General features: G+C 41.5%; 1 protein-coding gene across 1 annotated transcript in view; it reads right to left on the reverse strand.

Moving 5' to 3' along the window:
- Positions 1-22237, reverse strand: part of kmt2bb (lysine (K)-specific methyltransferase 2Bb) — a 40888-nt gene extending 18651 nt beyond the window's left edge. The window contains 18 exon segments of the mRNA XM_034173676.1: positions 672-929; positions 1734-1801; positions 1889-2120; positions 8072-8258; positions 12107-12226; positions 12375-12559; positions 12669-14018; positions 14859-15111; positions 15114-15311; positions 15406-16436; positions 16439-16609; positions 16612-16650; positions 16653-16767; positions 16769-17032; positions 17034-17062; positions 17148-17183; positions 17186-17225; positions 21871-22237. Of these exon segments, the coding sequence (XP_034029567.1) occupies positions 672-929; positions 1734-1801; positions 1889-2120; positions 8072-8258; positions 12107-12226; positions 12375-12559; positions 12669-14018; positions 14859-15111; positions 15114-15311; positions 15406-16436; positions 16439-16609; positions 16612-16650; positions 16653-16767; positions 16769-17032; positions 17034-17062; positions 17148-17183; positions 17186-17225; positions 21871-22200 (4906 nt within the window). The 5' untranslated portion in view covers positions 22201-22237.

The raw sequence follows: 22237 nt of genomic DNA on the forward strand, positions 1-22237 counted from the left end.
CCTCTCCTTTGTTTCAATTGACATCTCTCGTGTTGGAGCCATGATTCATGTCAGTCCACTTGGTGCAACAGCTCTCCAAGATGTGATTACTCCTTTTTAGATGCAGACTAACGAGCAGATCTGATTTGATGCAGGTGTTAGTTTCGGGAATGAAAATTTACAGGGTGATTCCATAATTTATTCCTCAGAATTGAGTGAGTCCATATTTTTTTCCCTCTGCTTGGTCTAAAAAAGTAACCGTTACTGACTGCCACAATTTTTTTCCTGATTTCTTATAGTGTTCCTTAAAGCCAGATAGTTGCCATTTGAAATGACTTTAGTTTTGTGTCATGTCTGTGATCTGCTTTTTTTCTACAAAATTAAACAACTGAATGAACATCCTCCGAGGCTGGTGATTCCATACTTTTTGCCGGGGGTTGTGTATATATATATATATATATATATATATATATATATATATATATATATATGTGTGTGTGTGTGTGTGTGTGTGTGTGTGTGTGTGTGTGTGTGTGACATACACACACACACACACACACACACACACACACACACACACACACACACACACACACACACACACACACACACACACACACACACACACACACACACCTGAACTCATGCTGACACCACTGATACATGAAGTATTTGTTCACAAGTTTAACTACCTTGACTGAAACGGGGTCCGAGACCCCTTCTCCTTGCTGGTGACACTGAGCTTGAGAAAGCTTTGTCATCTAGATCAGAGTCATAGTCCACCAAGTCAAAGTAGACACGTGGTTTCACAACACGCTTTGGCTGCTTCCTTACTGACGGACTGTAGCTCTCATCTTGGAGGCCAGATGGTGAATCTGCAGCACAGTCGTTCCCTTCCTCGTTACTTGAATGGCCCCCACTGATAGAGGGCCTCCTGCGCTTAGAGGAACCTTTAAAGAAAAAGGAGACATGTCACTGCTAGATTGATATTATGCAAGCATTAAGGTGCACTGACACAAACATGCCTTTGACTCACACACTAGCATGAACTGTGTCGTGCTGGAGAGCAACTCGTCTTTAACAGGCGCAGACAGGACAGGGGCGCCGGTGCGTGCTATTGCGCACGGAGTATTCTGAAATGTTCAAAAAATCTTTCACGTACAAATGTCGTGTTATGTTGCGCGATCTAATGTCCAACACTACATCCAGCTTGTCAAGTGGAGTAAAGAAGAAGTGAACAGAGCGAGTGGTGACATAAGCTGATCGCATCAGAGCGCAGCTAGTCTGAAGGATTATAACAAGAAGTTAAATCTGTTATAAACATACTTTAACAGCTGCACACAAAAAGGAAAGAACATGCAACTGTTTTATCAAGCCATGATAATGCAAACATGACAAATAATTACCTTTTTAATTGCCTAATTACCTCAAAATGCTTTCTGCAGGAAATTAGCCGAAGCCGTGAATGGCTCCGGCTGCAGCCTCCTCTGTGAGTCAGGATGCGATCAGAGCCGTTTTCAATAGCCAATTTGCAGGGGGAAAAAAAAGATTAATTTGCCACAAAATAATTATTTTATATAACGCAGCATCCAGCGCAGAACACGTGGCAGCCGGTAGAACAAAGAACGGCGTTCAGCTGTGAACACAGTGAGTGGAAACACCACAATGACATTTGTGCTATTGCTTGAATCACAGGCATGCTCGTGTCAGTGCACGTTTACTGCAACATGAATCTTGCTCATGTGCAAAACTACCTTTGGGCAATGTTCTTCCGCTTAGTCGTCGTGCTTTCCTTTCTTCAATTTGATCACATCTCTTATACCTTATTTAAAAGAAAAAAAAAGACACTTATTATTTTGGAATATTGTGCTCTGTTCATCCACAATTATTTACTTACAAGCCAACTTACACACAACACTGTCGCTTTGTATTGGGACCACCAAACTTGGGTTTGTCAAGACAGTTAATGCACCTGCCACAATCCTCCTCACGGTTACAACCTTTGCATATGCCACACCTCCGGGAGCGATACCCAAATGGACCAAGTCCCTTCCGTTTCACCAAAGTCGATGATTTCTTGACCTTAGAGGACTTTTGTTCTGGCAACCCCGGACTATCTGATTCAGAAGGAGAGCCAATATCTGCAACAATGGACATAAAACAGAACAGGGAAAAAGCCCAGTTCAAATTTGGCACATCTTAGCCACGCAGTAGACTATTACAAGTGTCCCAAGTACACCAAAGTGTTGACACTGAGCCAGCACAGAGATTTGTTATGTTCCTGAATATGTGGCAGTGAAGGCTTCTAGTATGTATTAGGGGTTGCACAGAGCAGTCAGTCAGTCAGTCAGTCAACCTTACTGCTCTGCAAAGATGCTATAAGCTTGACATCAACTAGTCACTGATCATATTATTATGGCATGATGTCTGTGGCACTATAATTCATTGGTCTGGTCTAACATCATGACAAATTCTGGCAGCATCTGGGATGGGCATCATTAAGACTTATAATGCTAATACTCTTAATAATACTGCTTACTGATATGGCCCTATAACAAAATTGTTGCTATATCTTTTTGTTATTTTTGAATACACAAATTAAACAAAATTAAACAAATTAAGAACACAACTAATGCTTTATTTTAAAGGCCACATGAATTAAAATTAACAAATTGACTCAAACGTATCGATTGTGAATCGATACATTTTGTAACTTTTTGGACGGTCCTCAAGTTGATCTTGAAACAGCAAAGGCTGGACTAAAACTTTGAAACTATGTTATACGCAATGCAGAATCAGCTCTCTCTCTTTGTGGCATCTGTAGTTTCGGATGGCTGCACATGTGAGAATCAGATCTCACCTCTCAGACAGCACAGCGGTGCATGTTGGCACATCTGCACAGCATGACTTCTGCACAGGAGCTTTAGTGGTTTAACAGTTGTGAAACAAAGTAAAACATCCTTATCTATGCTTCAGAGATCACAGTGTGGAGTGGCTAAAAAGTGGCACAGAGTGGCTAAAAATACTGTGGTGCAAAACGTGATGTCAGGGCTGTGAGTGAGCCGTGTAGGACTCTTCACAGAGAGAGACCCATAAAAATGCTCACTTAAATTAAACGGTTCTGATTTCAACAGACAATGATGCGAATGAATCCATTACTCTGCCGGGACCGAGAAGCTGAAATTACTAATGTGATTACTGACAAGCCACTCTGCACTTTTAATTACACACAAAAGCTTCCTCACCGTGATTAAAAAATTAAATAAAAACAATGTAGATATATACAGTGAAGAAAATAAGTATTTGAACACCCTGCGATTTTGCAAGTTCTCCCACTTAGAAATCATGGAGGGGTCTGAAATTTTCATCTTAGGTGCATATCCACTGTGAGAGACAATCTAAAAAAATTAAAAAAAATCCGGAAATCACAATGTATGATTTTTTAATAATTATTTGTATGTTACTGCTGCAAATACGTATTTCAACACCTGTGAAAATCAATGTTAATATTTGGTACATGAGCCTTTGTTTGCAATTACAGAGGTCAAACGTTTCCTGTAGTTTTTCACCAGGTTTGCACACACTGCAGCAGGGATTTTGGTCCACTCCTCCATACAGATCTTCTCCAAATCTTTCAGCTTTGGAGTTTCAGCTCCCTCCAAAGATTTTCTATTGAGTTCAGGTCTGGAGACTGACCAGGCCACTCCAGGACCTTGAAATGCTTCTTAAGGGAGCTACTATATTAGTTCAACAAACACTCCAGCTATGCTAACGAGGCAGATATCTCGCAAAATTAGCAAGCTAACAGAGGGGCGGGGATGTATTTCTTGCATAAATCAGAATTCAAAGCAAAATGCCACAAACTGAGTAACAAACGAAACCTATTCTGCTTTTGCAGAGGTACCAACCTTCATTGATGCCACATGAAAATTCAGTAAAGTATATCTTATATATTATATTCCAATTCTAAGGTGGAACTATGCTAGTATACTAAGGTATATCTAATATCTAAAAAGGAAGAGTAAAATAGAAGAGTAGAAAAGAGTAGAGTAGAACCACTTAGGTGCTTGGTCTTGAGAACCAGGGATGGTTCATGCTAATGATGGAACAAAGACAGATGTCCACCTTCTTCTTTGTCTTTCGGCTGTTCCTGTTAGGGGTCGTCACAGCAGATCAATCATTTCCATCTCACCCTGTCCTCTGTATCTTCCTCTGTCACACCAACCACCTGCATGTCCTCCCTCAGCACATCCATAAACCTCCTCTTTGGCCTCCCTCCATCCTCAGCATCCTTTTCCCTATATACCCTGGGTCCCTCCTCTGCACATGTCCAAACCATCTCAATCTCGCCTCTCTGACTTTGTCTCCAAACCATCCCACCTGAGCTGTCCCTCTGATATGTTCATTCCTAATTTTGTCCATTCTCGTCACTCCCAAAGAGAATCTCAACATCTTCAACTCTGTCACCTCCAGCTCTGCCTCCTGTCTTGTCCACCATTTTTTGAAAAGAAACTGTGATCATTAGGGATGTGAATCGTACAACAACTCACGATTCAATTCGATTCCGATTCTTGGGGTGACGATTCGATTCAGAATTGATTTTCGATTCAAAGAGCTCTGAGAAATAGTTATATTACTTAAAAAATGTTTACGTTTAAGAAAATGCAGCTTTACAAGGTTAATCAAGTGATTCTAGATGTAAATTTACTTATCTGCTTTGCTCGTTCGGAGTTGGCTGGCAGGTTAGCAAAGCGCTGGTCAGTAGTAGGCAGATAAAGCTGCTCCGCTCCTTTTAGCTCCGGGTCATAGCGTAGCATGTGGGCTTGCGGAGTTGAAGTGTTTCCGAAGTACTTGACTTTCATTTTGCAGATTCTGCACACTGCGTAAGTCATGTCAAGCTCCTTCTTACACAGCAAATAATAAAATCCAAAATGCGCCCAAATGTTTTCCTTCAGCAAAGACGGTGCTGGCTGAATTAGCTCTTCGTCCGCCATGCTAAGCTACAGCCACTGAACTCTGCAGCTCACGAGTGTTTGAAGCATGCCGGACCACCCCCACCCTCGCAGGGACGCTGTAATACGGAAGCCGTTGCCTGACAAACAGTACACGAAGAGAGTAAGTAAGATTATGTTTAAAAAATGCTTTTAAAAAATCGATTCTTGGACATTTTGGATCGATTCTGAATCGTAATAAATAAGAATCGCGATTAGGACGTGAATCTAACAAGTGTGAAACTAACAAGTTTTGCTTTTTAAAATAATTATGACATTCTTTATTACCAGTAATTATTCAAATATCATTACAACATCTAGAAATAAAACAAGTTTAATGGTACAGAAAAACGTTTTCAAATGATAATGATATACATTCACTTTGTTAGCTTGGGGGAATCTATATATAGCAACCACATGGTTCCAAAACTCAGCCTATATGAGTGATCTGAACAGATTTTAACAGCCTTCGTGCTGCATCGCTGATCACAATGCTGCAGACAAGCCGAAATGACTGACTGATTAATGGATATTTGCGGTTATTTTACGTTATTTTGTCAGTTATTTATCATTGGTGTTACTAAAAAAAAAAAAAAATAATAATAATAAACAAATAAAAAATTCTAGCCTGAACAACACCCAGCTCTATATTCACAGGGAGCATTCTTGGGGAGCAGACCATGGACCAATTCAAGATGGCTAACCTTGACCTATCTTAAGAGGTCTAAAGATCACATTCTATTTCCTATTTTTATGCTCACATAGCCATGGGTAATTTGTGTTGTATGTTCTTTTAACTGGAGCCAAAAACTCACGTGCAGGAATGCAGTTTCATCTCTATGCCACCATGAACACACATAATTAATAAAAGTTCATATCTTAATAACTGTACGATATACTGAAAAGTTGTGCAACGTATATTGGAATCATAATGATCACAACAAAATCTTAATGCTGGCACCTCTGCTTCTGACACATGAAAAACTCCTCTCGTCTGCTAGTATTTCTACAACCCCTGGCAAAAATTATGGAATCACCGGCCTTGGAGGATGTTCATTCAGTTGTTTAATTCTGTAGAAAAAAAGCAGATCACAGACATGACACAAAACTAAAGTCATTTCAAATGGCAACTTTCTGGCTTTAAGAAACACTATAAGAAATCAGGGAAAAAAAATTGTGGCAGTCAGTAACGGTTACTTTTTTAGACCAAGCAGAGGGAAAAAAATATGGAATCACTCAATTCTGAGGAAAAAATTATGGAATCATGAAAAACAAAAGAACGCTCCAACACATCACTAGTATTTTGTTGCACCACCTCTGGCTTTTATAACAGCTTGCAGTCTCTGAGGCATGGACTTAATGAGTGACAAACAGTACTCTTCATCAATCTGGCTCCAACTTTCTCTGATTGCTGTTGCCAGATCAGCTTTGCAGGTTGGAGCCTTATCATGGACCATTTTCTTCAACTTCCACCAAAGATTTTCAATTGGATTTTGATCCAGACTATTTGCAGGCCATGACATTGACCCTATGTGTCTTTTTGCAAGGAATGTTTTCACAGTTTTTGCTCTATGGCAAGATGCATTATCATCTTGAAAATGATTTCATCATCTCCAAACATCCTTTCAATTGATGGGATAAGAAAAGTGTCCAAAATATCAACGTAAACTTGTGCATTTATTGATGATGTAATGACAGCCATCTCCCCAGTGCCTTTACCTGACATGCAGCCCCATATCATCAATGACTGTGGAAATTTACATGTTCTCTTCAGGCAGTCATCTTTATAAATCTCATTGGAACGGCACCAAACAAAGTTCCAGCATCATCACCTTGCCCAATGCAGATTTGAGATTCATCACTGAATATGAGTTTCATCCAGTCATCCACAGTCCACGATTACTTTTCCTTAGCCCATTGTAACCTTGTTTTTTTCTGTTTAGGTGTTAATGATGGCTTTCGTTTAGCTTTTATGTATGTAAATCCCATTTCCTTTAGGCGGTTTCTTACAGTTCGGTCACAGACGTTGACTCCAGTTTCCTCCCATTCGTTCCTCATTTGTTTTGTTGTGCATTTTCGATTTTTGAGACATATTGCTTTAAGTTTTCTGTCTTGACGCTTTGATGTCTTCCTTGGTTGACCAGTATGTTTGCCTTTAACAATCTTCCCGTGTTGTTTGTATTTGGTCCAGAGTTTAGACACAGCTGACTGTGAACAACCAACATCTTTTGCAACATTGCGTGATGATTTACCCTCTTAAGAGTTTGATAATCCTCTCCTTTGTTTCAATTGACATCTCTCGTGTTGGAGCCATGATTCATGTCAGTCCACTTGGTGCAACAGCTCTCCAAGGTGTGATCACTCCTTTTTAGATACAGACTAACGAGCAGATCTGATTTGATGCAGGTGTTAGTTTTGGGGATGAAAATTTACAGGGTGATTCCATAATTTATTCCTCAGAATTGAGTGAGTCCATATTTTTTTTCCCTCTGCTTGGTCTAAAAAAGTAACCGTTACTGAGTGCCACAATTTTTTTTTCTTGATTTCTTATAGTGTTTCTTAAAGCCAGAAAGTTGCCATTTGAAATGACTTTAGTTTTGTGTCATGTCTGTGATCTGTGTTTTTTTCTACAAAATTAAACAACTGAATGAACATCCTCTGAGGCCAGTGATTCCATAATTATTGCCAGGGGTTGTATAAAGTACCATATGAGGCTGGTAAAGTTCTTAAAGCACAACACAATGTGCTGCTGTGATGTTTCGAAACAATTCCAAAAAACCTCAGTGATTATTTCTGAACGTTTCTGGAGTAAAAATGATGGTTTTCATATGTTATAATCTGTGAATATTGGGGGAAAAATCTGCCTACTGTTATCATATGGTTACAATATCACACCAACCCATGTCTAGATACTGGTCATATGCAGTGAACCGAAATTAATCAACAAGGGCAAAGGGCACACAGGCAGCATAATTACATGATTAATCAGGTCCCAAACAATCTGATTCTGCATACAAGCAACATCACTGAGTGTCAAGACAGAAAAGCTAAGAAGTAATGCTATACAAAAAAACACACACAACAAATCCGCTTCCATCTACCTTTGGGGATGACCGAAGGAGAAATTCCAGTTCTTTCATGCAACGGCAAGGCGCTAAGTCTGGGAATATCATCTGGCACCAAGGCTCGTGGTTGCCCCAGGACCACAGCTGCAGCACGGCACACATGCTTGATACGTGGGCCCCCTGCTCTACGGAATTCTTGGCACAGAGGGGAGATGTGCTGTGGCTTTAAAAACAAACACACAAACATTCAGAAAAGAGATAAAACAAATGAGATCCTGATGTAATGAGGCTGACACAGAGAGAACTCCTCATGATTAAAATATCACTGCCGGTGATGACTATTAGCACAAGTCACAGGGGATGGTTCTGTTGGACTGTGGCTGTGCTAGCAAACAAAAACATTTGCGTTAACTTAAAAACAAAAAAACAAAAACCATAGTACAGGCCAGGGAGCAGGTGATTAGAGACCCTGCAAGGCTTATGACAAATGTGGGTGTGGAATCCATTAGCTTAGCGGGGAAATTAGTACAGAAAATCCACTATGGTGATAATGCAGTTTATCTGCCAGGGAGGGAAATTCAACAAAATCACTCAAAATCACTGTTCATTAATGATTTAATTATTGATCATCACTTAGATATGATTGGGTTATGTGAAACCTGGCTTAAACCTACAGCTGTCCTCCCCTTAAATGAAGCCTGCCCACCAGCATATACATTTAGTCACGTCCCTCGTGATGCGAAGCAAGGCGGGGGTGTTACTCTTATTTATAAATCTAGGTTTAGCTTATTAGCTGTTGGGGGTCACAAATATAACTTGTTTGAGCATCTGATTCTCCGCTCCACTCAGGATATTACGCACTGCCAAGGTCAGAAGAAAAAAAAAAAAATCAGCCGCATTACTTTGTCAATGTATATAGGCCTCCTGGACAATATTCTGAATTCTTAGATGAATTTGGTGCGTTCATCTCTAACTTGTCAACTAGAGCAGATAACATTCTGATCATTGGTGACTTTAATGTTCATATAAATAAGCTTTCTGATCCCCTCTACAAATCATTTATGGAAATTGTGGATGCATCAGGATTTCGGCAATGCATTCAGGATTCGATGCACATTAGTGGAAATAGCCTGGATCTGGTTCTCGCACGTGGTATTGCTGTCACGAATATTGACATCATGCCTCTTACATCAGCGGTCTCTGATCACTCATTAAAGTTTACAGTTTCGCTGCCGTGTTTAGTGGAACAACAACCTTATTTATCACTGCAGCGATGCATCAACTCCTCAACTAAGACTGAACTAGAAGCTAGACTGCCTGATGTCTTAGCCTCACTTTTGACAAATACCCAGTCAGCAGACAGACTTGTGGATAGTTTAAACTCAATGCTCAAAACGACACTCGACATGATTGCACCACATATGTTGAAACCGTGCTCCCCCAAATCGCAGTCACCTTGGTTCAATGATTACCTGCGTGACCTCAAGCATAAAGCAAGAGGTCTAAAACAGAAATGGCGTCGTTCAAAATTAGAAGTATTCCACCTTGCGTGGCGTGATGCTATCTTAGACTATAAGCATGCATTACTGGCTACAAAGCGGACCTATTACTCTGATTTGATCAACAAAAACAAGCATAATTCAAAGTTCTTGTTCGACACAGTGGCAACACTTATTCATGGACAACCACCTGTAGCTCGCTCTCCTTTTACAGCACAAGATTTCCTAGATTACTTTGAGAAGAAAATAGATGACATTAGGTTGAACATATCCCAGAATGCCTTAACCCAGCCACTACACCCTGCTATTGAGGTGGGCGCCACTACTGAGGTATTACCTAGATTTACAGAATTTGATAGCATCTCTCTAGACATGCTGACGAAACTCGTAACGTCAACAAAAAGCACAACCTGTTTATTTGATCCTATACCAACAAAACTGTTTAAGGACCTGCGGCCCACTCTTGGGCCAATTGTGCTGGAAATTATTAATCTTTCTTTAACTTCTGGATCTGTTCCTAAACGTTTCAAATCTGCAGTGATTAAACCATTACTTAAGAAACCTAATCTTGACCCTAGTGTATTGAAAACCTCTAGTGTATTGAAAAACTATCGGTGATATCAAATCTATCATTTTGCTCTAAAATTCTGGAAAAAGTGGTGTCACGGCAGCTCATAGACTATCTTACTGAGAATAATCTCTGAGCCGCTGCAGTCTGCTTTTTAGAAAATACCATTCCACAGAGACGGCTCTCACTAAAGTGGTGAATGATCTTCTGTTTACAATGGATTCAGACACCACTAAGGTTCTGCTGTTGTTAGATCTCAGTGCTGCATTTCATACAGTGGATCATCATATTCTACTTGATAGACTGGAAAATCATTTTGGGATTACTGGGTTACATGGCTGACGTCATACTTGACCAGTCGTTCTCACTGTGTTTTGTACAGTAACACTAAACTAACCTTAGTGACATGAAATTTGGGGTTCCGCAGGGGTCTGCTTTTCTCCCTTTATATAGCACCCCTTGGGCACATATTGCGGCGTTTTGGGATTACCTTTCACTGCTATGCAGATGATACTCAGTTATATATGCCGATAACTGCTGGTAATCTCGTTCACATAAAATCCTTAAGAAGATTGCCTTGCAGCAGTGAGAAGTTGGATGTCTAGAAACTTGCTACTTTTAAACTCTGAAAAGACTGTAATGATGGTTCTTGGTCCAGTGAGACATCTACATGAATTTGACCAGTTAACACTCAGCCTAGGCTCGTGTGTCATACATCACACTGACAAAGTGAGGAACCTTGGGTAATTTTTGATCCTTCGTTGTCCTTTGGCCTCATATTAGAAATATTAGACTGCTTTCTTCCACCTGTGAAATATAGCGAAGATTCGTCCCATCCTGTCTATGGCTGATCCTGAGACCCTGATCCATGTGTTCATCTCTTCTAGATTGGACTACTGCAATGTTCTATTTTCTGGTTTACCGCAGTCTAGCATTAGGGCTCTCCAATTGGTTCAGAATGCTGCAGCCAGACTTTTAACACAAAGCAGAAAGTTTGACCACATTACACCTATTTTGGCGTCTCTTCACTGGATTCCTGTCCCAGTGAGGTCAGATTTTAAGGTTCTGCTACTAACCTATAAAATTATTCATGGACTGGCACCTCCCTACCTAGCTGACCTAATTAAACCTTACGTACCGGCCCGGGCTTTACGTTCTCAGGGTGCAGGACTACTTTGTGTCCCTAGGGTGAATAAGAAGTCTGCTGGTCACAGAGCTTTCTCTTATCGTGCCCCTGTTCTGTGGAATGGTCTCCCTGCATCAATAAAACAATCAGATTCTGTGGAGATTTTCAAGTTCAGACTTAAGACGCACTTATTTTCCCTTCCATATGGCTAGCATACTGGTACAGTTTTACGCTTTTTACTCTTTTAATTCATGCTATTAGTAATTGGAGCGGGCCGCGGCCTCCACTTCACCTAAATTCTGGGTCTTTTAGTGAAGCTTAGGGCTAGCAGCTGGCGATCACCTTAGTATTTCTTCTGTTTTTCTTGTTGATTAATGCTGGCAAATTATACAGTATTTTTTGTATTTCTGATGCCTGATTGTTTTTTCTCTGTTTAAGGTGCAGCTCCATCCAGAGATGGGAGTTGTGTTTGTGTTGGCGACCCTCCTGTCCTGTGCACCAACAGCAATTCTTGTATATTCATCCGTGAATTGTTCTGTGAATTATTTCTGTAATTTATGTTTGTAGCATGGCCCAAGCAGAGGGTCACCCCTTTGAGTCTGGTCTGCTTGAGGTTTCTTCCTCAGAGGGAGTTTTTCCTTACCACTGTTGCTATGGGGGTTGGTAAGGTTAGACCTTAGACCTTACCTGTGTGAAGCGCCTTGAGGCAACTCTGTTGTGATTTGGCGCTATATAAAGGAAAATAAAAAATTGAACTGACAGTACCTTAATGTGTAAATTATATAATTTTAAACAGGAGGGGGGGACCATGTGGCCTGATAAACAAGACTCAAGTTCAATAGATTTTCCTCCTTGGACCTACTGATTTCTGCACTTACTTGACCTTGAGGTGCTTCAGTCTTGATTGGAAGATCAGAGTCGCGCTGCCCTCTCTGCTTCCTCCTCTGTCTCTTAGCAGACACATATCTGGACCTGGTACCAGATGGGCTTGATAACAGCTACAGGGCCAATAGAACAAAGCATCAAAACAACCTGAATCAATTTGTTTTTTTGTTTTTTGTTTTTTTTAAATGCCACACCTAATTACAGGTAATTAAAAATTAAAGTCTGAAATGACTGAAATGTTTGTAGTGAACAAGCTTTTACCCCAGATGACTTGAGCTGTTTCTGCTGGTCAATTTTAAAGAGCTGGACCTTGGCTTTCCTGAGGAGATTGAACATTCTTTTATTTGCGCCAGTGAGACGTGCTCTTTGAGAAGCACCTTTCTCCACAGACATGGGAAGGGAATTGCCATCGCTGACACGCAAATTCTGTCCTGACTTCAGCTTTCCTGTTGATGAAGTAACATCCACCAATTTCAGGTCCATTATCTGGGCTTCAGTGATAAAGTAAATGCTGTCCACAAAGATATTAAGTGACATTTCATTGATTTGGATTACCTGAGTTAAGTGGAGCAGTTGCTGTTGCTTCTCCGTCTTCCATTTTATCCTGCTGAAAGGCAAGTGTCTTGGTGTTCAAAGCCCGCACACACACAGAAACCTTTCTCACCACTCCGGGTGTATCAAGGTCTTCGATTTTGAGTTTGGATTTCTCCTTTTCTGTGGTCCGTTGCCTTAAGCTAATACTCATGGCCTCGTCATCAAGCCCTTCTGCTAAATCGATGGGAGATTGAACAGGTTTATTAACAGTATCCATCTCTGTTGTGTTTTTGCTCTTCAGAGGTCCTGTGTGGAACTTCTTGAGCCTTTCATATATTTTCAGTGGAGCAGTTTGTTTATTAAATAGGGGGGGGCTTTTCTGTTTCACAGCAATTGGAAGATCAGCAGAAGCTTTTGTGGAATTATCAACTGGTTTGGGTAAATATACATTTTCACATTTATTCTCTGGAGTTTTGTCCAGTCTACATACTTTCTCGCAGGAGTCTTCTGGCAGATGCCACTTAAGACTTGGGTTCCTCAGAAGAGACTTCCTTTTTTCACTTTTTCCATATTTCTTCTCAGAGAAGAAGCTGTCAGCTATGTCCGTGGTGTCTTCCAGTTCCTGCGACGAACACAAATTGATATCCAACTGTGCTTCACTCAATATATCCTCACCATCGACGGGCAGGATGGGGGATATTGGCCTGCTTATACAATCATCTTGTCTTTTTCCTGGGCGTATTTGCAGCCCCAGCTGTAAACCCTTCTTTGGAGAGTTTCTTCGAGGCAACACTGACATGCCAATGTCATCCATAAATCTTTGTGGGGTCTTGATCACTCTTGAGGATCTGGCACTTACAACAGGCATAATGAAGTGCTTAATGTTTTTTACAAATTTTGATTTACCAGACTGAATGTCGAGCACATCTGCTTGTGCTCCATCAACTAATGTGTCTGTTTCCTCCTGCTTCAGACTAGCACTGTCAAGTCCAATTTCTAATAGCTTAGAAATTATTTTAGACGATGGCTTTGATCTTTGAGACCCAGAGAATTTAAGGCCTTGCTGTGTTCTTCTGTACCCTTTATCTACCCCAATGAGTTTAGACCTTGGAGCTGGTGTAGAAGATTCCAATTCTGGATTATCTCCCTCAGCAAGCTTCAGACTTTCAGCTAATCTCAGTGGAGCAAATTTCCCGTCTTTGCTTCTGAGCTTATGTTTTTGACGCTTCCCAGTCAAACCTTTACGCCTCTTTTTTCCTTGTTTGGAAGATTTGCTTCGTAGCAATGATTTATTCTGATCATTTGCGTAACATTCTAACATGAAAGATTGTTGACTGTCTATTGAATGAATGTCTGGTTCCTCTTTACAAGTGATTGTAGCTCTGTGTTGTCTTTTAGCAAAGGTTGGCTCTCCTTGTGATCATCTGATGGGTGCGCATCCTTGTGAGAGTTTGTTGCTGGCTGTAATTCCTCGTGAAATTTTATTGGTGATTGTGTGTCCTCATATGATGTTCTGCACAACTGCATCTCCTTGTGCGCCGTCCCAGATGGTTGCTCCCCCTCATGCGCCGCCCTAGGGTGGTTGCAACCCGCTTGTGCGCCACTCCAGGTGGTTGTGCCCCATCGTGCGCCGCTCCAGGGGGTTGTGCCCCATCGTGCGCCGCTTCCAGGGGGTTGCGTCCCCTCATGCACTGTTCCAGGGGCATGTGTCACCCCGGTGCACCTCTCCAGGGGGTTGCGTCCCCTCCTGTACCTCTCCAGGGGGTTGCGTCCCCTCCTGTACCTCTCCAGGGGGTTGCGTCCCCTCCTGTACCTCTCCAGGGGGCTGCATCCCCTCCTGTGCATCCCCAGGGGGTTGCGTCCCCTCGTGTGCCTCTCCAGGGGGTTGCGTCTCCTCGTGTGCCTCTCCAGGGGGTTGCGTCTCCTCGTGTGCCTCTCCAGATGGTTGCGTCTCCTCTTGTGTCTCTCCAGATGGTTGTGTCTCCTCGTGCGCCTCTCCAGATGGTTGTGTCTCCTCGTGCGGCTCTCCAGATGGTTGCATCTCCTCCCGCTCTGTTCTATGTGGCTGTGCGTCCTCCTGCTCGAGTCCAGGAGGATGCTTCTCCTCATCCTCTAATCCAGAAGGCTGCATTTCTGAGTTCCCCCTTTCTGGTGACCATATCTCCATATTTGCTGTTATTGCTGGTTGCGTCTCATCATTTTCTGTTAGCAGTGGTGGCATTACTTCCCCTTGCATTAAAACAGTGCACCCTTTTGCCTCAGTCTGGGTACAGGTTTTTGCTTCTGACTGACCTGACTCTGTTACCAAAAAATTGTTATCTTCCTTGAGCATAGACTGTGTATTTGTAGCTTGGCCTATAGCCACATTTGCATTAATGACAGACTGAGAAACAATACAATTCTTCTTCCTTTGGGAAGACCTCTTTTTTCCTAAACTGCTATTTCGACGACTTCTAGGTTTTAGAAAGTCTAGGTAATCGTTTGGCCTCCAACGATCTGCACTGCCACCTCACTTTCCTCCTTATTTGCAGAACTGTCACCTGGTAGCCCTAAGAGTTCTTCAGCAGTCTGTGAGGAAACTTTATCAGGAACTTTAGATGCATTTACAACACTCATCTGAGAGGAGCACTTATCAAATTCTTCACAGGAATGTATTTCACTCATCTGAGAGGATTCTGTATCAGGTTCTTAGAGGAAGTTACACCACTCAACTGTGAGGAGTCTACTGACAAAACCTGATCTGAATTTCAGAAAGAACATGTGAGCTGGAAATTTCAGATGAATCCTGAGAAGAATCTTCAACATGCACCTGTGGAGTAGCTTCGTCTTTTACTCTTGATCTAAGCCTTCGGTTCAGAGTCTTCGATTGGTTTGGACTAACATCCTCCTTTTGCAGCAAATCAAGACTGGACACCCTTCTCCTTAGTCTTCGAGTTGGTGGGACCTGAGCATCAAGACTATGTGTTTATCCTTGATAACTCACTTACAGCTTTCAAAACATCCTCTTTTTTTCTGTCACGGAACCAACCTGTTGAATCAAAAATGACGGCTTTGATTTTTTACATTTACTAGGTGAAGACCTTTTTTAATCTGAAGAGGGGAACAACTTCCCACAATCCATTTTGGTGACCCCTTGAGGATGCACTTCATTCTTGTTTTGGGAAATCTTTGTACGCTTGTTCTTGTTTTTACTATCTTGTGGGCCTGAGTTACCTATTTCTGATTTTTTATTGGTCCCTTTCAACCTCGTACTGGCACTGCTGTCTCCAAATTCTGACTCAGCCATTTCAGTCACAGTCTTCTCTGTCACTTTGACAGTACTGTCATTACTCTGAGTCTGACTTACTGCTTTCACCAATGTTAAAGTCCACACAAATTTACGTCGTTTTTTCTTTAGAGTAGAATTCTTTCCAGTGGATTGAGCATCATACTTTGGGTTTCTGATCCTTACAAACTTTAAACGTGGGAGGATCATTTCCTCATCTGTCAAAGGCAAGCTATCACTGGGCTGAACAGCTAAACGTTCAGTCTCTGTGGATGAGGGAGTAAAGGTTTCTGACAACGCAACATCCTTTTTCAGTCTCCTGCTTTGCCTACATCCATCACTTCTGGTTGGTGGTTTTGCCGCTTTAATTTGAGAAATTTCTAACTTTGACTCTTCTAATACAACATCATTTTTACTGAGATTTTCTGGTTTAGTTGTACTGTCTGACAGTATTTTAGAGGGTGGGTTATTGAATCTACTGCTCCTACGAATCACAGGCTGACTACCTTCAGACACTTGTTCTGCACAACTTCCCCATGCTTTAATTTCTTGTTAAAGGTTTTTGGTCCCATAGGGACAGAGTACCTTTACAGTGTCAAGTTGGTCAGAGGTTTTCCTTCTTTTAATTTTTGGTCATCAGCCTCAACTTTGGCGTTAGCCTGCGAGCCAGGCTCTGCTTTCTTTGAAGCTGATCTTCACGTCTTCTTGCAACCGAAGCCCCCCCATCTTTGTCTTCTGTCCATATTTATCATCGTGAGGTTCAGTTTTTAATTTGACTTGAACGCTTGAGATCTCATCACCCTGAATGTCATTGACTCGTAACTGATCCTGCACTTCATTGATCTTCAACTTTTTCTCCAATTTTTTTACGGGGCTCCTTTGTCATCTTCTTTTTTGCCACCAACTTTATAGTAATCCTTGGTGCAGCCGAGGCTCCACTTTTAGTGGACGGTTGGTTGACAGTATGTCTTCCTTTAGAGCATTTTCTACGGCCTGTTCCAGGCACTGCTTCAGGAGATAAGCCGTGAATTTCCTCTGGGGATTTTACATCTTTTGCAGGATCAGGTGTCATAATAGCTGCCTCTGCCAATGGAGCATTCACTAGTACCTTCCCACTTTGCCAGCTTAGATTTTGTGTTAATAGGATTACCTAAAAAAAAGCAATATATTCAGAGTTTTCAAATTCATGACAAATTGCATATAATGCATTGAGTGTGTTCATTTTCATATTCTACCTTTTGAAGGATTTTTTCTGGAACATAAAGGCCCTTGGAACCTGTTCGCTCAGCTTCAAATCCTTGGAAGTCATCTCCCTTGGGGAGAGGGAAAAAAACAGGTAATAAATATTTGAAATAACTAAAGGTATTCTAGACCTTTAACAACACTGGTAAAAAAGATTCTTGCATGGACTTTGAGAACTTATTTATGGTCAATTTGGGGTGCTGAATCCGAATCTGAGCTCACATGAGCTCTATCACATCACGGTTTTTTTTGCAAGCTGCATGTTTCCATATTGATGGATTCTGCAAAAATTGCTCATTCACTCATGAGCTTGACGTGAATAAACATGCACAAAAGCAGCTCTAAAAGCATAGTTTTTAACCAGGTTTGTGAAATGTGAACAAGAGCTGTCATATAGTTATGGTCCCAAAGAGCAGGGTTCTCAGCAATGATTTTTTTTTCCTCAGTGTAATGGGATGGAAAAATCACCTTAAGAAGCCAGGGTTCAGGGACTGCTTAGGCTTCGACCCCACTGAAGCTTTTCTTTTATAGGCTTATAAGGGCCTTCTTTGTTTGTTGTACTTCAAAATGTAGAGTAATCAGAAATTAATCTTAAAGTTAAGAAAAAAAAAAAAAAACATTTTAGAACATCCATCCATCCATTCTCTTCAGCTTATCCGGAGTCGGGTCACGGGCTCAAGCAAAGCCGAACCAGACCCTCCCGATCCACACACACCTCCCCCAGCAAATCCGGGGGAACACAGAGGCATTCCGAAGCCAGCTGAGGACGTAAGTCCTCCAGCAATCCTGGGTCTTCCCCGGGGCCTCCTCCCACTGGGACGTGCCCGGAACACCTCTCCAGGGAGGCGTCCAGCGGGCATCCGGAAAAGATTGCCGCGAGGCCACCTCAGGTGGCTCCTTTCGACATGGAGGAGCAGCGGCTCGACTCCGAGCTCCTCACCCTATCTTTTAAGGGAGCACCCCACCCCCCCTGCGGAGGAAACTCATCTCGGCCGCTTGTACTCGCGATCTCGTTCTTTCGGTCATGAGACAAATCTCATGACATAGGTGAGGGTCGGAACATAGATCAATCAGTAAATCAAGAGCTTTGCCCCCTGCTCAGCTTCTTTTCACCACGACGGTCCAATACAGTGACCGCATCACTGCAGAAGCTGCACCAATCCATCCGTCGATCTCACGCTCCATCCGTCCCCTCGCTCGTGAACAAGACCCCGAGATACTCAAACTCCTCCACTTGAGGCAAGGACACTCCACCGACCTGACATTTTAGAACACCACGCACACACACACAAAAAAGAGTTCTCCGCGCTTCTGTGCAGCACAAAAATCTGGTTGCAACCAGGTAGGACTGACTTCAGAGTCCTGATGACTCTGATGAAGATGTGATGCTCACATCGAAATGTTAGTCCCTCTTGTTTGTTCAGCACCGTAATACATTTTCAGCACTTATTTCTGTGTTGCACCAGTGCTTTTTCCTTTAAAAAACATTTAAGATTTTTTTTTCCATAGTAAACTGCTGTGTGTATCAATTAGCAGTTCTGATGCTCCTGTGCAGTAGTGACACACATTTCTACACTCTTCCATGTTTTGGCCTGATGCCTGGTTTCTTTGGCTTTAAAGTAAGGTTGTAACAAGATAAAAAAAAAAACCCATGGCTTTACTTAATAAAAATTTCCTTTGGCCCGGTCTCCCCTACAATACTCACGCTTGCTGCGCGGCTGTGCTCAGACTGGAGCACTGAGACTGACACCAGGATAAATTCTCCCCGACAGAATGGAGGACGTCTCATTTTGAGGAAAAACAGTTTTTGGCGACAAAACAAAATCAAATGACACCGATGTTTTACAATGGTGTCATTTGATTTTAAGAACAGCGATTCTCTTTGAAGTTACTGATTCCAGAATGATCCATCTTTCCACTTTTTACTCGGCAGAGATCCGCAAAATATTCCACAACACGCCACACACACGGAGCGGAGGATATTATTATTATTATTTTCATTAATGTTCCAGTCCACAGCAGAGAACCGTGTCGTTGGTTCCCCACAAAAAAGGCACCGTTAGTGACGAACAAATAAGAACTGTCTGTGTGAAGCGGTGGACGATTCTCATTCCTGAAGCAACAAGAGAAAAAGAAAAGTCCTGTTTAGAGACTTTATATCAGCAGAAAAGGTGAGTCACGAACTGACATCTTTAAATGGCTTCGATATAGGTTGATTCAGAAATTGTGGACTCGCTGCTTCTAAATCAGAAACAGGGAGTCCACAATCAATGTAGAGAAATGATAATTTTCCCGTTACACACCCTCAAAACAACGTAACAGCCCAAATGCAGTGTAATTTTTTTATAATAACAGCGTAACGGAGCCATTAGTTGTCATAATGCTGGTGAGAACCCTGAAAGAGGTGCGTGAGACTGCAGCTTTTCCTTCAATGCCTGACATGAGACATATGTTTCCAAATCTCAAAAATGTGATGTGATTGGCAAAAACTAACAAGATTTGGATTCAGTGCCCCAAATTACCCAAAATTCGTTGAAAAACTCCATGCAAGAAAAATCGTGTTGACCAGTGTAATATATTTTTTTTTTAATTACCAAAGACTACTTCACTGCATTCAAACACATAACATCAATCAAGTATACTGCAGGTGCTTCTTGCTCACATATGAACAATTAAAATAAGTGGAAGCATTTGCTCAAAATATTCCAAGAAGAAAAACTGACAAATTTTTCACATTAAATTAATTTTCGCCAGTGGTACAATGCATGTTTCTCAACAGGCTGAAACTGGATAATTCTCAGTAACAGAATTACACTCATTGCAAAATCCGGAAATATTTTATCTCCCACCCATGTCTAGCCAAAGGGACTGGATGTTCATCCTATCCTAGGGGGATCAGCCCAAAGTATTTTGAGAGATTCCAACACTGTCTATGACAGAAGTTTAACAGACCATTGGTGCTCTATTGGTCTGTAATGGAACGCCAGAAAAGAAATTGCAAAGCAGTCGCCTGCTTTAAAAATGTTCTTACACAGTACAAGAAAAAGGTATGATTATAGTGACATTCGTGTAGTACAGCTCAGATTCCATGCTCTTAATTCACAATAATAACCTTTATTCACCTACAATAAATTGACATTTTCTTGTGACGGTGAATTGTAATGGCATTACAGAAGAAATACAAAATTATTCTTCAACAAGAGGGCTTCAAAGTCATATTCACCTTGGTATTGTATATTATATCACTTCATTATTCTTCAATCAAGCCTAGACTCCCCAAATAATAAATAAAAGCACATCATTATCAGCAATGTGGTCTGAGTAATGAGGGGCTGCAGAAAGGCATCTAAATTACGTCAAGCAGAAAACACGTTGAGCAGACAACATAATTTTTCATTTTCGCAAATCTGTCACACCATATGACTCAAAATGCTCCACATAGTTTCCAATTCCATTTCCTGCTTTACTGGGACTATCTGGCAGATCTGACTGAATTATAATAATATTTAGGAATAAAAAGAATTTTAACTTCTTAATTTTATTAACAATAAACAGTGTTTACTTGCTAAAGATTTTAGAAACTCAACAATGAGTAATGACTACTGTTTTCACATTAGGTCATTCAAAGATATTTCTTTCACTTGATCCTAGATCAGGATCAGTTATCAGCTACAGATCAATGCACTTGTTTAGGGATAGGTCTTGTGGTCACCTGACCACACAGTAAAATGATATCGAGGATTATTCCATCTTTTATGCAAGACCAAGCCACTTCAAACGTATTTGTATACATCCACACCCACATAACCTACAAAAGATGGAAGTTACTTCTGTAATTACAACTCCCTCGAATTATACGTACTTATGCTCACAGTGATGGTACTAAAGTGAGCAAACAATTCGATTCTGATAAATTACTATTTGATGGCTATAAGCGAGGGGGTTTCATTCATATCTACCAAGGATGCAGATGATTTAATATGTTTTTACCGACTACAACCATAAATCTGACGTGCCAGGGACGTTGTTAGCTAGTAGTAGCTAGCGCTCCTTTCCAAAGCCTTTTAAACTGTCAGGAGATAAGCTAACTTGACGAGCGAAAATTAAAAACTTCAGTTATAAAGTGTTTACATGAGTGTTAAGATTAGGTTCAGCACACAGTGGGATCCATAGTGCACAGGATATACGTGTTGTTGTTTTTTAAAGATTACTGAACAAACAACGTGTCCGCACTTGGACAACGTATAAAAACAGTTAGCATTAGCCACAACCAGACTACAGTCGCTAGCAGTGCCGTTCTTTGTGTTGGCTTCCATTAGCTGGTTGCTTAATCTGGCCCGTGATAACGACTGGGCCATAAATAAATTATTACAAGGTCTGTTTATAAAGTGCCGTCTCTCAACGTAGCTAATTTTGAAATAAAAAACTACTAACATGGATTCGCATTGTCACTCCTCACTACAGCAAATAAACGACACGGCGATAGCATGACTTAAATATTTCTACTGTTGTGTTACATGAGATTTTATGCTGCGATCGTTTATTAAATGCCACGGAAAGCTGCACTACGCTACTATCAGTTAGCATGTAACATTAGCTGACCAACTTTAGCCTTAGTTAGCTAGCGATGGATGTTGACATTTCTCCACAAGTCACGCTATTTTAAAAAAACTCAAGCATTCAACAAACGGAGAGGATAAAATAAAAGATACTAACTGGTGTGTCGGTTTGAGACCTCACCTCTTCACTCCCACTGGAGCTGTATCCAGCCTGGCCAAGGATCTTGTGACTTGCTTCTATACCAAGTAAGCGCAAGTGAGACTGGTCTTCGTTTAACGACACGACCAGGTTTGGGGGCCTTTGGCCTCCGTTGGTAACATCTTCAGCTTCTAGTCCTGAACGTCCGAGTTGCCACCGTTTTTCGGAGCGCAAACGACTGCGAGACGACCAAGGCCGACCCGGGAAGCGGCCTCTGGCCGTAGCGGTGCCACCTTGGCCTCCTACGGCAGCCGCGGTTGCTGATCCGCATCCCGCTGCCGCCATCATTGCTTCAACAACAACACACACACACCGACGGCTAGCA

The sequence above is a fragment of the Thalassophryne amazonica genome, chromosome 7 (assembly GCF_902500255.1).
Source record: "Thalassophryne amazonica chromosome 7, fThaAma1.1, whole genome shotgun sequence".
Classification (NCBI taxonomy): domain Eukaryota; kingdom Metazoa; phylum Chordata; class Actinopteri; order Batrachoidiformes; family Batrachoididae; genus Thalassophryne; species Thalassophryne amazonica.